We start from the raw sequence: 17759 nt of genomic DNA on the forward strand, positions 1-17759 counted from the left end.
CCATCCTCATCTGGGTGAAAACACCTTAAGAGATTGCTCGCCCATCAACTGTATTGTAAGCTGGAGAAGTGCGCTTTTCACGTATGCTCCACCACGTTCCTGGGCTTTGTCATCTCGCCCCAGGGTGTGGCCATGGACCCGCAGAGACTGGAAGCTGTGCGTCATTGGCCCCTACCCAAGACCCTCAAGCAGCTTCAACGGTTCCTCGGGTTTGTAAATTTCTATCATCGCTTTATTCAGGGCTACAGTACAGTTGCAGCACCCCTTACCGCTCTGACTCGCTCAACACCTCACCACTTCTCCCTCAACCCTGCCGGCATTACCGCCATGCCTTTTTTACAGCCTTTGATGTTCGAACATCAAGAACCGGAGGTTAATGTACCGTCGGCCCAACAGTTGGTTCGCAGGTGTCGGCGGCTGTGAAGACACGCCAACCAAGCCATCTGACGAGCTAACATCCGCTACACCGCCCAACACCGCCATCGACACCCACCAGGACGTTTGTACAACGTAGGTGACAAGGTATGGCTGTCCACCAAGAATCTGCACCTCCACACAGAGTAAAAAAAGCTCCCACCCAGATTCATTTGTCCTTACCGTATTACATTCCGCATCAACCCTGTCACCTACCGGCTCCAGCTGCCTGCGGCGCTCCGAATTCACCCAGTCTTCCACACTTCACAGCTTAAACCCTTCATCACTTCTCCAATGATGTACAGACAGTAAAGAGTTAGGATACAAGTAAAACAAAATCAGAATGTCAAATAAAGTCAGTGAAAAAAATCGGTAACTGAATAACTACTATATATTATTGAAAAACTTTCTAACCCTTTGTTTTTTGCCCGCACGGCAACGGCAACATTCTTTGTGAAATAAAATGTCTATGCCTCCATTTCTGTTGCTACTAATATCTGTAGGAACTGCAAATGCCTACAGTTGTTTTTTTAATTTCTTTTATAGCTTTAAAAATAGTGTGAATGTCTGCAACAATCACTAACCATTAAAATGTTAAAAATAACAATGGAATATTACAGAATGTGCGAGTTGATGCCCATGCACGAATCACTAACCATTAAAATGTTGAATTAAAATGCCATATATGTTTTTTTTTTTCTTAAATTATCCTGTTCACCCATGGGTTTACTACATAAACACCGAAACAAAAGAATTTGACCAGCATAAACAACACAACGATGTGTTTACAGAAACCTAATAGTAGTACTACTACTAATAAATGGAGAAAGTGCAGTCAAAGCCCGGGGATTCTGCATGTTGTCGTGTTGTATTCAGCGAGTAGCATATATTTTTTGTGTTTGTTGCATTTTATGTTTGTAGTTTTATCGATACATCTGCTCATATCTGTGCACGCTTTTATTAGCCTTTCGATCAAAAAGCCGCACGCAGTGTTTCAAGATTCAAGATTCAAAGAACTTTATTAATTCCAGAGGGAAATTGCTTAATGTTTATTTTATTTTTGTTTTGTTTGTTTAGTGTACTGTATATTTAAAGCGCATAAACACAATAAAACAATATTGTTTTAGGCCAACATATCAAATTTTTGTATTATTTGTTTTACTTTGTCTTTTTGTACACACGTGCGGATGTGTTACATTAAAGTAAATAACAATAATAATAAATTCGGAAAGGCAGGAAACAGCATGACTGGCACGCAGCTGTCAGCAATTTCACGTAAATAAGAGCAAAATCGCTTTATACTGGCTTTAACTAAAGTGATTAAGCTCACAGATCTAGGAAAAGTCATGAAAGGAGGATCCTGAAATTTAATTGAGTATGAAGTATTTATTTTTTTCCCCATCACGGTCAAATGTGGTCTCGGCGCTTCTAGTGTTAAGCAGCAGGGTGAGCGTTGGTACTTGCCGCTTTTTGGAGTTAACCACCCGAAGAAGCCAGAACAGATCCGGGTGTTTATTTTTTTCGATTCAAGCTGTCAATTTAATAGGGTTTTACTGAACGATGTACTTTTAAAGGGCCTGAATCTTAACAACGACCTTTTTGGGGTGCTCGTGCTCTTAAGAAAGGAAGCGGTAGCATTTACTTCAGATATTCAGCAGTTGTTCCATTGCCTACTCATCAAGCCAGAGGACAAGGACCTCCTCAGGTCCTTCTGGTTTGAAGATAACAACCCAGAAAAGAGTTTTATCGAGTACAGGGTGAAGGTCTGAATATCTTCGGGAACAGTCCTTCTCCTGCTGTTGCGATTTATGGGCTTAGACATGCAGCAAGAGAGGCTGAGACAGAGTTTAGAGCAGATGTTGAAAGGTTCATAGAAAGGGATTTCTACGTGGATGATGGTTTAAGATCACTACCACCTGCAGCAGCTGCAATTGATCTTCTCAAGAGGACATAAGCAGCCTTGGCACATTCCAACCTAAAGCTTCACAAAATCGCCTTTAACAGTAAGGAGGTTATGGACGCATTTTCTTTGGATCACCAAGCTAGTGAGCTAAGAGACATGGACCTAGGCAAGGTTGCTGTGCCTGTACAACGTACCCTTGGAGTTAGTTGGAACCTTCTCACTGACACGTTTACGTTTCAGTTGTCATGTGACACAAAGCCATTCACACGTCGTGGAGTCCTCTCACCTTTAAACAGTCTATACAAACCTTCTGGTTTCGCAGCTCCAGTTGTCATCCGTGGCAAAGCTTTAATAAGAGAACTTACAACTGAGTCATGTGACTGGGATGCGCCTTTGCCTCCAGAGAAGGTGGGACCTTGGCAGCAATGGAAGGACTCTCTTCAAGAGCTTCATCATCTCCAGATCACAAAACATTATACAAAAGATTTTTCTTCTGAAGTTTCTCAGAGAGAGCTTTGCATCTTTTCAGATGCTTCAGTCTTGGCTATAGCTGCAGTGGCTTATATCAGAAGTTTAAATCCTGATGGGAGCTGAAAGATAAGCTTTATCTTGGGGAAGGCCAAGCTAGCTCCACAGCCAGAGCTGACCATCCCATGACTTGAGCTCTGCAGTGCAGTGTTGGCTGTGCAGATGGCTAACCTTATAATGTCTAAAATGAATACTGAATTTGACAGTGTGAACTTCTTTTCAGACAGCAAAGTGGTACTTGGGTATATTCATAATGAGCAGCGTAGGTTCCATGTTTTTGTTAATAACCGAGTACTAAGAATTAGCAAAGGCATTATGTGGCAATTGAGCAGAATCCAGCAGACCATGCAACAAGATCTGTACTTGCAGCCTATCTGAAAGACACAACATGGCTTACTAGTCCTCCATTCTTGTTATGTCCCAACCATCATACCTCTCCTCAGGCCTATTTGATTTTGTTGATACTATGACAGTTGTCGAAGTCCGTCCTGAAGTGTCAAAATTTGTCACCTTAACGAAGGACAGGCAGCTAGGCTCAGAATGCTTCCAGAGTTTCTTGAATAGGAGGGAGCTCCTTTGGGCTATCGCTTGTCTAATACACATTAAGCGAACACTGGATTTGGCAGGCTTTTGGATTGTGGGAGCATAAAAGATGTATATGTTCCCTATTCTTTGGATGTGTGATTTGCCGGAAACTGCGTTGACAAAGTAAAACACAGAAGATGGCCGATCTGCCAATAGACAACACCAAACCCCTGTTTACCTACTGATGTATTTGGTCCTTGAACCATTTCTGCCCACCGTAATAGAGGAGGACTTGCAAACAGCAAGCGGTGGGTGGTGTTGTTCACCTGTTTAATCATCAGGGCTGTCCATATCAAGGTAATGGAGTTTATGGACACATCCTGTTTCATAAACGCCCTGAGACGCCTTATTGCCATTCGTAGTCCGGTAAAACGAATACGATTGGATCGAGGGACAAAATTCGTAGGAGCGTATAGAGAACTGGGCATGCCCTCCAACTTGAATGAAACCAAGGTCACAAAGTTTCTTGCAGAACAAGGATGTTCATGGATCTTTAACCCTCCTTACGCTTCCCACATGGCTGGAGTATGGGAGCGGATGATTGGGATAACTCGCAAGATTTTGGACTCAATGATGCTGCAGCTGGGACCATCTAGAATCACACATGAGGTTCTCGTAACATTCATGGCAGAGGCGACAGCGATAATAAATTCCAGACCGTTGGTACCGGTTTGCATGGACCCGGAGGACCCTCTCATACTCACCCCCTCAACATTACTCACTCATAAATACGGTCCTTGTCCTTGTCCACTTGGAGAATTTGATCATGCCGATCTTTACAAAAAGCAGTGGAAACAGGTTCAAAATTTGGTGTTCACCTTCTGGGACAGGTGGTGAAAACAATATCTTTCCACGTTGCAACCTAGGAAGAAGTGGCAAATGGAAAGGCAAGACATCACAGAGGGCAGTGTAGTTCCTATGAAAGACCATCAGTCCAAACGTAACCAGTGGCCTTTGGGGCGCATCTCCAGAGTGTTCCCAAGTGAAGATGGAAGGGTACGAAAGGTGGAGATCAAGGTTATGGATAAAGAAGAGGCAAAATTGTTCATCACACCCATAACTGAAGTGATAATGATCATTCCTTCAGAGTAAACCAGAGACTGGTCTATTTTTTTCATAGTTTATCAGCAGAAGGTTTGCTATCTTGTGATACCAGACGGGGAGTGTGTTGTCATATGTAATATTAGAGAAAAAGGTGCTGGCTCCTTTAAGAGTTATAACTTGCTGATGATGTCATCAATATAGGACCAGCTTTAGTCTATTGCATGGAAGAGAGCAGCCTGTTATTGTGGTTCCTTTCATCTTAAGCCATCTGCTACAGTTCTTGTCTTTCAGGAGTATCGTTGGTATGTTCAAGTTCAAGTAGGCTTTATTGTCACTTCAACCATATACAGTTAGTACACAGTGAAACGAAACAACGTTCCTCTAGGACCAAGGTGCTACATGCAACATAAATGTACAACAAAAAATTAACAGAGAAGCTAAACTAGCTAACTAAGTGGTCTAGTTAGCCGGCTAGCAGAGACAAGACAGATAGTCCTAACATTTACATTTACATTTAGCAGACGCTCTTATCCAGAGCGACTTACATTTTTATCTCATACACATCTCTACACATCTGAGCAATTGAGGGTTAAGGGCCTTGCTCAAGGGCCCAACAGTGGCAACTTGGTGGTTGTGGGGTTTGAACCGGGATCTTTCGAACCGTAGTCCAATGCCTTAACCACTGAGCTACCCCTGGCCCATGTAACATAAATTACAACATAAATTAACAAAAGCTAAGTAAAACTAACTAACTAAGAAAGACTATCTACAGGTTTTACAGTTACAGTGCTTATTACATATGCATGAGTGCAGACTTATATGCAGTGTTATTGTATACATGCTTATGGTACACTAGTAATTATACAGTATGTGAAATATTTCTTTTTTTGATGTACTTAGATTTAATTTGTTCTTTTTAGTTTTACCCTACTTCCAGTCATCCATTAAACGGAGTGAACAGAATATCTGCTTCAGCATGGTGATTGGTAGAGAAGTTATCTGTCTGTCAACGTATGCATTGGGGTGGCAGAACAGTAATACTGTAAACATTACTCATAAGATAATGCATGTGTGTGCGCGTGTGTGTGCGCGCGTGTGTGCGCTTGCTTGCGTGCATGTGTGAGTAAATGTAGAAAATACAATATGTATCTTGAGAGTGTATGATGGGACGCAACTGTTTCTCACCATCATGGAAACAGCTTTACATATTTAAAATAATGCATGAGGAAAAAAGAAAAAGAAGGGGCTTACTGTGGATGAATGTATAGATATACAAACCTAACCCCGGCTAAACAATATCCTGATACAGCATGCAGATACACATCTTAGCCTGTAGCCTCGTGTAAAGCATCTCTTGTTTCATGAAAATTCCAACCTACTAAAATACTGGACTCTGTGAACACTGAACCGACCTATGAACTATAGATCACTTTTCAAGTTTGCAGGAACAAAGAGCTGGGCGGAGCCATCAGGCCAGAGATAAATGAAGAGGATGGTAAAATAAAGGTACATACGAGAAGAAGGAGCAAACAGGATTACTTTAGGAGACGAAACACAGAAAGCAAAAAAACATTCAGGTAAGATTTATATTTACTCACCAAACAAAAATATATTGAATTAACCTGTTATTACACCTGACTGGATTTTGGTTCTGTATGTCTGGGATGAAATTTTATAAAAGTACATAAAGCTATAAATGATCACGGTTAAGAATGGAATGCAAAAGTGTGAGTTATTTTTACTAATTTCATAACAAATAAATATACTTGATATTACATATATTTAAATAAATAAAAGTCTGCTCAGGAAGTGGTTTAGCCATTTCTTTTTGTCATAGCTAAATAATTAATTTAATTTGTCTTACATTTGATTGAAAGAAAGTGCATTACTTTGTTCTCGCACGATAAGTAGAAGTCTACTTCTTCTTAATTAGTCTTTCAACTGACCCCAACTAATCTTCACGGAGTTAAGGTAATGTGCAGAATAACAGAATAACAGTTCTGAAAGAAAAGACCCCCTTTATTTCTCTATATAATCCTCTGCTACAATAATGCGTTTATTCCAGCGTTTCATCAGTGATTGGACACCACATGTGAAAGTGGCTTGGAGAGAGATCAGTAATGTACGGGGAAGTGACAATAACTCCCACCTGAGTTCCTGTAATGTGCAAGTAGTGTTGGTGAATAAATGTGTGTACAGTTTCCACAGACTGATGGGTCTCTTCTGCAAATTGTTGGCAAATTATTTATTGATTTTTAAGGACTAGGCAGCTGAGATTCTTGTGATCATACTAAATTTATAGTACTGTATGTTTTTTTTTTCCCCTTTTTTAAGTTTCATGCCTTCATTCACCAGAAAGCCCTGTTGTGACCTGAATGGCACTTGTAAAACAGTCCTAGAAAAATTTATGCCTGGGTAGAACACTGTGTGATGCAAAAAATTTAGGCTAATGAAAATATAATATTTCTATTTTCAGGTTCTATTTTTTCTAGTTAAATTTTTATTTAAATTTTCTATCATATTTCTTCTATTGATATTTATTACTTATAAGTTTTAATTCTCTTTTTAAGGTCACTGCGGTCGTGTAAGCATTTCACTACATTTCGTACTGTGTATGACTGTGTATGTGACAAATAAAATTTGAATTTGATTTGATTTGATTTGATATCCTTTTTTTTTTTTGTTATATGTATAAAAGAGTTATAATATTAATAATGAGGTTTATAAATTTTTCCTCCACAGAAATGGATCAGAAAGGAATTTTTATAATCTTGCTTTACTCAGGTCAGTGTGTAGCCACAATAAGTCTTAAGTTAATGTGTGTTTATGGATGATTTCTTATGATGATCAGATACTTGTGTATTAAGCTGTTAAACCAAGATGTCTTATTTGAATTTTGCATGTAATTATATTCTGAGACTTCTGTTCTGCTTTAACATAATGTTTTATTGAATCTCTTTGTACTGCTTGTCACATTAGTCTGTGGTACAGAGACATATATTCCTCATCGCTATCACTTTGTGAATGAGAATAAAACCTGGAGTGAAGCTCAGACTTACTGCAGACAGAAATACACTGATCTCACCTTCATCAACAACATGGAAGAGATGATGAAGCTGAATAACACACTGAAGATGGAAACTGTAAACCAAGCTTGGATCGGTCTACAGAGAGGAAAGGTTAAGAGATGGCAGTGGTCTCTGGCAGACCAAACTTTCTACAGAGATGGAGACACTTACAGAAGCTGGGATAGTGGAGAGGAAAGCAACCCAAATGAGTTCTGTGCTAACACAAAAAGGAGTGGTTTATGGTATAGCTGTACATGTATTGGGCAATCGCATTTTGTGTGTTACGGAGGTAAGAACTTTGTTAGTAAAATGCAACAAAACGATCTAACTGTTTTGTAATCATGAAAATAAGGACTTGGGTGGAAAATTACTTTTTTTAGGGATTTTAACTGGATGCTATTTTAATGTCAGAAATCTGATTTAGGTTTAAATAAGATATTATATATATATTTATATATATATATATATATATATATAAATATTAATATTATTGTTTTTTTTTAATAACAGAAAGTAATCGTTACATACTGATTAATGAGATGAAGACCTGGCGTGATGCTCAGACCTACTGTAGAAAGAACTACATCGACCTGGTCAGTGTGAGGAACCAAAGTGAGAATAAGGAGATCAGTAATATCGTTCCAAATTTCTCTAATAATTGGATTGGTCTGTTTAAAGACTCCTGGAAGTGGTCAGATCAGAGTAATTCCTCATTCAGATACTGGAGCACTAACAAACCCAGTGAAGGTTTGAACTGTACTGCAGTGAAAGTGTCTGATCAACTCTACTGGAGTGACGTGGACTGTACAGAAAACCTTCCATTCATCTGCCATGAAAGTGAGTTACACTACACTTCTTCAGCATGTATATTTATTACTTAGTTTATGTGATTAGTTGACATTTTTTTTGTGTTCTTATGTTTTGTATTTTTTCATAAATCCTTCTAATATATAACAGTAACTGAAGAATTTCATTGTACATATTATATACTGTGAAGAAGAAAACATTTTTATGCGCTTTCTTTTCCAGACAAACTTGTATTGATCAAGCAGAATCTGACCTGGAAAGAAGCTCTGAGATACTGCAGGAACAATCATTATGACCTGGTCTCAGTGCTCACTCAGGAGATGCAGCTCTGGGTGAAGGAAGTGACTCGAAACGCCTCCACTGAACACGTGTGGCTCGGCCTGCGTTATGACTGCATCCAGAGTATCTGGTTCTGGGTTTTTGGATTAATGATCTGTTACCAGGACTGGGCCCCGGGGAACGGAGCAGGGTTTGAAGACTGCAGGGATGAGGAGAGAACCGGAGCAGTGCAGTCTAGAGGAGAGCAGCAGTGGATCAGCCTGCCTCAGAGCAACACACTCAACTTCATCTGCTCTAACTATGAAGGTTAGTCAGTGTGTGTTTGGGTTTGTGATGTCATAAATATCTTACATATAATTCTTCATATTTTTAACAGTTTGAAGTCTAAAGACAAGTTATGGCAAATCATCTGTATCTACCTGATGAGTAGATTTGTGAATGATTTTTAAATTGTATTTTCTTAGGGATTATGGTATCTTTATATCTGTCATGTCAATCTGTTTGACAAGTAAAACATTACCTTATGAATTGTAATGATTACTGGAACTAGTTTCCAAATAAAATTATTCTTTAAACCATTTTTGCTTTGTCTTTTTTTATTTGTTGATGTTGTTGTTTTGGTGTGGGGGTTCAAACAAACTTTTATATAGCCAGGTTTTAAAGTGGGGAGACGTGCATTAGTTTTTCCGAGTGTATAGGTGAGAACAGCTGATTCACACCTGAGAAATGAAATTTTTTGCATTTAAATGTTTTCTGCTATTGTAACGCACACACAGTGACACTGAAAGAACAACATCGCAGGATTAGTATGAATAGGAGGCCCTGCTTGAATATTATTTCGTACAACAAAATTCCTCTGCGCTCAGGAAAACTTGCGGTAGAGAGCTGATTAGACTACGTAAGAAATTAAAAAGAAGTACAATAGCAATCGCAAAAATATGTTAGTATATTATGACTGAAATAAAGCGGCTTACATCAGCGTGTATTTCGCACAGCACCGCAAAGACAGCGCTTATTTAACAAGTAAAAATTATTGTTATTTCTGGGAAAGAGAAATCTCTTATAAATCTATCATATAGGCGTGTGCGTTCATCTGACTTTAGGTCAAAACTCGGCAAAGTGAAAGAGTGCACTCGCGCTGCAGGTTCAAGCGAACATTTTACATTCACTAAAAGGTTTATTCACAATCACATTTTAGCCATTCACACACATGCATTGTGCTACGTTGTTGGTACACACTTTCACTTTTTATCTCCCCTTCGATCAAAATGCTCCCGATATGAGCCAACACAAGCAGCTTTGTTTCAGTCATAATACTAATTTATCATAAAGAGTGGTGATATACTTGCGATGTAAGCAGATTTAATTATGAATAATTAAATAATTATTCAAAGCTGGACATAAACAGCAAAAAGCACTAAGATGCTAAGATGTTTATTATTCTTCTGATTATTATCATTATCATATTCTTTTGCTCTTTGGGGACAGCGTTGAATGATTATTTGAAAATGAAGCGCTTCGTGTAGTTTCATGCCACGAGTCATTTTATCATACAAAGATTATTACGTTGTGCTCGGACCACTGAGCTTCTGCGGATTCCAAAACTGACATTACCATTTTTTAATAACTGAAATGGAAGAGATAAAATGTTTCCTTATCATAACACCCCTTGTATTGTTTTAAATCACTCGGAACACACCCCATGATTTTTTAATGCTATTTTTCGAATGGAAAATGCAAATAAAATAATTTTTGTTTCGTTAATTTATTTATTTTTGAAATAAAATCTAAAATTAAAACATTGTAGAGTAATTAAAAACAGTGTAGAGTGATTATTAACATGCATGTTATGATAAGAAAAATCGCATTCCAGGGATTAAAAACGGTAACAAAGTCAATTTTAGAATGTAGAATCCAGAAGATTTTAAATTTACACAAATTTAGGAAGAGGCCTGAACCAAGATCCAAGATCTTCCACTTTCTCCGAGTGTAAAGGTGAGAACAGCCGATTCACACCTGGGGAGGGTGTATTATTTGCATTTGAATGTGTCTGACATTGCAAAGCACACACAGCAGTGGCGGCTGCTAGCTTATGAAACAGGGGAAGCTCATATTAGGCCTTTATCATAAAATTCATTATGTTCTTTGCACTTTTCATGTCAAAGTTATCCAGATCTCCAAAACCCAAACGCATCCTATTCCCTGAAAAGGTTTGGTCAGGGGGCCAACAGTACATTTTCTTTGTCACAGCACTTCCAGTCAGCCAGTTCACCTTGTCATACCAGGAGAGCTGAAAAAAACCTGTTATTTTTTTTCCTGATTTTTGCAGCAGATCAATCTTGGGCATTCGTCTGCCCTGCCATTTACTTCTAAGTCTCTCTTCGTAAGGAAGACTACTAAATGGTTTTACCAAAAGCAGGTCAACAATGTTAGCACTGTCTGCGTCTGCCATTATGCACAGCTTGCTAGCTGGCTAGTTTTCCCTTCCACGAGCTACTTCAATTATATGAACGAACTAACTTTACAATGCTGAAACAAGGAGAAAAGGTAAGAATGCTATAATTTTTTTTTATTATTCAAAGAATGATTTGTGCAAACAAAATGGGTTTATATCACCAGCAAACAATACAGAGTGCAGCAGTTCGTCTTACCACTTCACCTGCAAATCCGCATGGGACAGAATTTGGATCTCTGTAGCGCTGATGTATACTTAAGACATGCTATCAATCAAAAAAGGGGTTCTGCTCTTTAAAAAGCTCCTCCAATCATCATGCAGCAGCCCAGCGTTTCAAAGCACTGAAAAAAAAACGTTCAAAGCAGCCGCATTGAAGTCAATGGACACTGGGCTTTAACGGGGAAATGCACTGTGATGCTATGGGAATGTATGAGAAGAAAATCAAGTCAGCCGACCTGCTATATCTAACTGATTCTGAACGAACTCGTCTTTGAGATGAACGTTTTCTAACGCATTTTAAGTCAATAAAATGTTAATACAATAATACATAATTTGACCATTAATTTTGTGACATTATAGGGAAAGCTGAGCTTCCCTTGCAGTCTTAAAGAAATCGCCCCTGACACACAGTAACACTAAAAGAACAACAACCTAATGTAAATAGGAATAAGAGGCTCTGATTATACTGCATAAATATTATTTGGTACAACAAAATTCCTCCGCGTTCTCGAAAACTTTATGCGTGCAGTTGAGCGCTGATTAGACTATGTAGGAAATCGAAGAGGAGAATTATAATGCCGGATAAAACTTTTAAAAAATATAATTGATTGAATGTGTGCTGAAAAAACTGTTGTCACCAAAAATGTAACAGATGAGGACTCATGTCCATCAATCTGATATACAGTATGCTGGAGAAACTCCCAGGTGGGAACTGCTTTGTGTAGTTAACATCAAAGACAAAAATAAATAAATAAAATAAACATCAACAAACTTTTACCAAAGAGTCTGGAACGCAGAGTACAGGGTGCGTCACACACCCGCCATATACTATACTATAACCATATTATACCGATGTTCTAGTCTGAAAGTCTATTTTTCCAGTTTTTCCTATATTTAAATTTTGATGTCTTTAAATGTAACATTTTTCTTATAATAACAATAAACCGATACAAACAGAAGCTATATAACAATTCATTCTTTGTACAAATAAAATTGTTAGTCAACTTAATTAGCTAGTTTAAATAATAAAAATGTTTTAACAAGCCCTTGACCTGTTGTTAGTGCTTGTTTGGCAGTCAGTTTCCTTGCTGTTTTCCCCGACGCATTCATAATCATTAGACTAGTTCTGCTGGTGATGTGTTTCTTATCCCCACCTCCGTTAAAATGGCGTATTTAGAGAAAGGCTCGCCCGCGGGAGGTTGTGTGGTTCACTACACAGCAAAAATATGTTAGTATATTATGACTGAAATAAAGCGTCTGACATCGGTCTGCGTTTCGCACAGCGCCGCAAAGACAGCGCTTATTTAACACGTATAAATTTGTGTTTGTTGTATTTCTGGGAAAGAAAAATCTCTTATAAATCAATTACGTTGAGCTTGGATCACTGAGCTTCTGCGGATTCCAAAATTGACATTTTTACTGTTAAAAATAAAAAAATAAATAACAAGCCCTTGAGCTGTTGTTTGTGCTGTTTTCCTTAACAATGACAATAGACAGATAGAAACACAGTTTGTCTAAACAAAATGAATTGCAGCGGTTTTGCAAAATGTCCCTTTGCGCCACCTGGTGGTCAAATTACTTTGAATTGCAACTGATTTATTTTGGCTGTTGCCGTTTGGCCGCAGCAGAGTGCGCAGCAGTAATAGACATTCCCCTTGAGTAACCACTGTATTCCACCAGAACGTCATCGCCTCTCACAATAATGCAGATCAAACATAATACACCTGTCCATAAATAAAAAGGAATATTTAAGCATATACGCAAAATGTATTCCACTTAAACATTACAGATTAAAACAAGGAAAGTACAGTGGACGGGCTGAGCTTCAGTTCATTGTGATGCGGACAAAAAGTCTAGGAAGAAAACCTAGGTTTCGTTATTCTACAAAATCTAAATATATTCAGTAAATTTATGAATTACACTCAAAATATCAAATCCAACAAGTCTGGTTTAATTGGTACAATTAAACATTTTATTTCTATTTATGTTTATGTTTTGCTGGCGAAATACTTTGTTATATATGCTTTGTAATACAAATGTTTTTTTAGCATTGGAAACAATATTGTATTAGGGTAATTTTATAAAAAAAAATATTCACTTTTGTATTTGTATTTTGTTGTACTTTATCTTTTTGCACACAAGCGCGGGCATCTTTAAATTTGAACAGAAAATAATAGTGAGCTGGTAGGCACGTTATTTTAAATATAACTTAAACAGCTGAATGAATAAATTAATAATTGCTTTTGCTTTTGTCAAGAACTAACCTGGAGTGACCAGAAGACGTAGCTTTAGCGGTTAGCCCTTTGTTGCGTGAATGGTAAACCCAAACGCGGAAGAACACGAGTAGGCAGGATAATCACGCTATTTGATCTAAGGACTCTCACGAATGGGGAGCAAGGGAAAGACACAATCTAACCCGCGTCCTATAAATACACACTCGATCAGGATTTTAAACCAAGAAGGTGAGTACTCACGGTTTGAAGAATTCCGACGTGGCATCGGCGACTCAATGACTGAGCGAGGTGCTATGGTTTGTTTACCTCTTTTATACTTCCTGGTTCGCGACCGCTTAACTTCCGGGTCCTAGTGCTGGTCGCGTTCCGAGTGTGCATGACAGTACCCCCCTGTCCAGGACCGGCTCCGGACGGTCCTGAGGTGGAGGATACCCTGTGACGGTAGTCCCGGATGAGCTCGGGGTCGAGGATGAACCGTGCTGAAACCCAAGACCGCTCCTCGGGGCCGTAGCCTTCCCAATCGATTAAGTATTGGGTGCCTCTGCCCCGAGGCCACGAATCAAGGATCCGTCGCACGGTGTAGGCAGGACCGCCGTCAATGATTCGGGGAGGAGGAGCAGGGGGGGTGGGTGGAACCATGGGTGAAGTGGTGAAGGGTTTTAGTTGCGAAATATGGAATACTGGATGGATCCGGAGCGCCGCAGGCAGCTGGAGCCGGTAGGTGACAGGGTTGATCTGTAGATTGATGCGGTATGGGCCGATGAACCTTGGTGAAAGTTTCCGGGATTCTGTGTGGAGATGGAGGTTCTTGGTTGAGAGCCAGACCTTGTCACCTACTTTGAACAACCGTCCCGGAGGGTGTCGACGGCGATGTTGGGTGATGTAGCTGGCGTTGGTCTGTTGGATGGCACGGTTGGCTTGCCTCCATAGCCATCGACACCTACGGACCAACTGTTGGGCCGAGGGTACGTCAACCTCCGGTTCCTGATGGGTGAACATCGGAGGTTGGAAACCATAGCATACCTCAAATGGGCTCAAGTTGGTGGCCGAGGAGACGTGAAGGTTGTGAGACAGCTCAGCCCATGTGAGGTAGCGGGCCCAGGAGCGCTGGTGATCGGACACGAAGCATCTCAGGTAGCGCTCCAGTTGTTGGTTGGTCCGTTCCGTCTGACCATTAGTCTGGGGGTGGTATCCGGAGGACAGACTAGTGGTGGAGTTGATCAGACGGCAGAAGGCCTTCCAGAACCGGGCGGTGAACTGGGGCCCTCTGTCCGAGACGATGTCTTTGGGGAACCCATGCAGACGGACTACGTGTTCCAATATCAGCTCTGCGGTGACCTTAGCTGATGGGAGTCCGGTGAGGGCCACCAGGTGAGCTGCCTTGGAGAACCGGTCGACGATCGTGAGGATGGTGTTTTTCCCTTCGGAAACCGGCAGGCCTGTGATGAAATCCAAAGCGATGTGCGTCCAGGGCCGTCGAGGAACGGGAAGAGGTTGGAGCTCTCCGGGGGTTGGTCGGTTGGTATCCTTAGCCCTGGCGCACACCGGGCACGCCTGAACGAACTCCTCGATGTCCTTCTTCATGGAGGGCCACCAGAACGCCCGTTTCACGAACTGTAAGGTTCTTCGATTTCCCGGGTGTCCGGCCACGGGCGATGAGTGACCCCACTGGAGGACCTCAGCTCTTAGTGGTTGGGGCACGAAGAGTCGTCCAGGCGGTGCCCCTGCCGGCCCGGCCTCCGCAGCTTGAGCCTGGCGAACCGTTCGGTGTAAGTCGAACTGTTCGAAGAATAGTGCCCACCGTGCCTGTCGGGGATTGAGTTGCTTGAGGTTTCGGATGGTGAGGAGGTTCTGGTGATCTGTCCAGACGACGAATGGCTCACTGGCGCCCTGGAGCCAGTGACGCCATTCCTCCAAGGCCCACTTTATGCCCAACAGCTCGCGGTCCCCTACCCCGTATCGCTGCTGAGTGGGATTAAATTTCTTGGAGAAGAAGCCACAAGGGTGTAGCTTCTGGTCTGGACCTCGCTGAGAGAGAACAGCGCCGGCGCCCACATCCAACGCGTCCACCTCCACAACGAACGGTTGGTTGGCATCTGGGTGAAGAAGGATAGGTGCGGTGGTGAAGCGATGGCAGAGTTCCCTGAATGCTGAGATGGCGGCCGGAGTGAGCTGGAAGGGGTGAGTCGTGGGCCTGGTCAGATTGGTCAGTGGTGCTGCAACTGTACTGTAGCCCCGGATGAAGCGACGATAGAAATTCGCAAACCCGAGAAACCGTTGAAGCTGTTTGAGCGTCCTGGGTAGGGGCCAATGACGCACAGCCTCTAGCTTCTGCGGGTCCATGGCCACACCCTGGGGCGAGATGACAAAACCCAGGAACGTGGTGGAGTGCTGGTGAAAAGCACATTTTTCCAACTTACAGTACAGTTGGTGAGCGAGCAATCTCTTTAGAACAGCCCGGACATGTTGGGTGTGTTCGGTGATCGTGCGGGAGTAGATGAGAATGTCGTCCAGGTAAACGAACACCCATCGGCCCAACATGTCTCTCAGGACATCGTTGATGAATTGCTGGAAGGCCGAGGGTCCGTTACATAATCCAAATGGGATGACCAGGCTTTCATAATGTCCTGTGGGGGTGATGAAGGCCGTCTTCCACTCATCGCCCTCTCTGATGCGCACCAAGTTGTAGGCGCTCCGGAGGTCCAACTTAGTGAACACGGTGGCACCAGAGAGGGCGTCCAGGGCTGAGTTGGTGAGCGGCAATGGGTGTCGGTTTTTGATGGTTATCTTATTTAACCCCCGATAGTCGACACACGGGCGAAGTTCCCCCCCTTTCTTTTTTACAAAGAAAAAACCTGCGGCTGCCGGTGACGAGGAGGGACGGATGGTTCCGTGTCGAAGAGCGTTGGTTATGTACTCTTCCATCGCCTGCGTCTCGGTAGCTGACAGGGAGTAGAGGTGGCCGCGGGGGGGAACGGAACCCGGCTGGAGCTCTATGGCCAGATCGTAGGGACGATGAGGTGGAAGGTGGGTGGCTCTCCTTTTACAAAAGACTCCAGCCAGGTCACGATAGGCAGGTGGAATGGCGTTGATGTCGACATCGGGGGCCTCGGACTCCGTGGAACACGTCCCAGCCGGGGCCTGTAGGCAAAGTTCAGTGCAGGTCGGTCCCCACTGGAGGATTCGGTTCTGGTTCCAGGAGATGAGGGGGTCATGCTGCAGCAGCCACGGGTATCAGAGGATGATGGGAGGAGATGAGATGGAGGTGAGGTGAAGTTGAAGCTGTTCCTGATGTTGGTCGATTATGAATGTGATTGGTTGGGTCTGGTGGGTGATAGGACTGGATGAGAGGGGCCGACCGTCGACTGAAGTGATTTGAACCGGCTGGGATAACGCCTCGATCTTCATCCCCAATTCTTTGGCATAGGTTGAGTCAATGAAGTTACCCGCGGCACCGGAGTCGATGAACGCGGTACTTCGGACTCGTTTGTGGCCAAATTGGAGAGTTACCTGGACCGTGAGACGTGAGATGGTGGCGTTGGTCGTGGTGGAGAGGTGGAGAGAGCCCGGTGAGTCTCTCCTCGCACTCACCGGGGCTGGGCGTTTCCCGGACGAATTGGACAGATCGCCCGGTGATGTGCCGCTGACCCACAATAGGCACACAACCCCTCTCTGTACCGTCGTTCGCGTTCCGCCACGGTCAGGGAGATCCAGTAGTGGAGGTGGTGAGAGCAGTAGGTGGTCGTGGCGTGGTGTAGGAGAAGGTGGGTGCAGGCGGCAGGGTCCTAGGGGCTGGCTTCGGGCGAGAGAGGATGCGTTGGTCGATGCGGAGGGAGAGCTGGATCATCCCCTCCAGGGTAGCAGGAAGCTCTCGCCCGGCGAGCTCGTCTTTGATACGTGGAGCCAGTCCCTCGTAGAAGGATGTCCAGAGCGCGGCATCTCCCCAGTCGGTCTGCACAGCGAGGGTCCGGAACTCAGCAGCGTACCGGCTCACGGACGATCCTCCCTGCCGCAGATGGTAGAGCTTGGTGTCGGTCTCCACCTCGCCCGCTGGGTGTTCGAATGTGAGTCTGAGTTGGCGGGTGAACTCATTATATGAGTGCGCGGTGTCTGAATCCGCCCGGAGAACTGCCGTGGCCCACTCAGCTGCCTGCCCGGATAGCAACGAGACCAGAAGCGCGATGCGTAGCCGATCGGTGGAGTACCTGGTGGCATTAAACTCA

At 42.7% G+C, this 17759-nt stretch overlaps 1 protein-coding gene across 1 annotated transcript; it reads left to right on the plus strand.

Moving 5' to 3' along the window:
- The first annotated feature begins 7572 nt into the window (after window positions 1–7572).
- LOC128506365 (macrophage mannose receptor 1-like) lies at window positions 7573–8939 on the plus strand. Its single transcript, XM_053476786.1, has 3 exons — window positions 7573–7831; window positions 8053–8379; window positions 8572–8939. Exons 1-3 carry the CDS (start codon window positions 7573–7575, stop codon window positions 8937–8939), a joined length of 954 nt encoding a protein of 317 aa, XP_053332761.1.
- The last annotated feature ends 8820 nt before the right edge of the window (window positions 8940–17759 follow it).

The sequence above is a fragment of the Clarias gariepinus genome, chromosome 18 (assembly GCF_024256425.1).
Source record: "Clarias gariepinus isolate MV-2021 ecotype Netherlands chromosome 18, CGAR_prim_01v2, whole genome shotgun sequence".
Classification (NCBI taxonomy): domain Eukaryota; kingdom Metazoa; phylum Chordata; class Actinopteri; order Siluriformes; family Clariidae; genus Clarias; species Clarias gariepinus.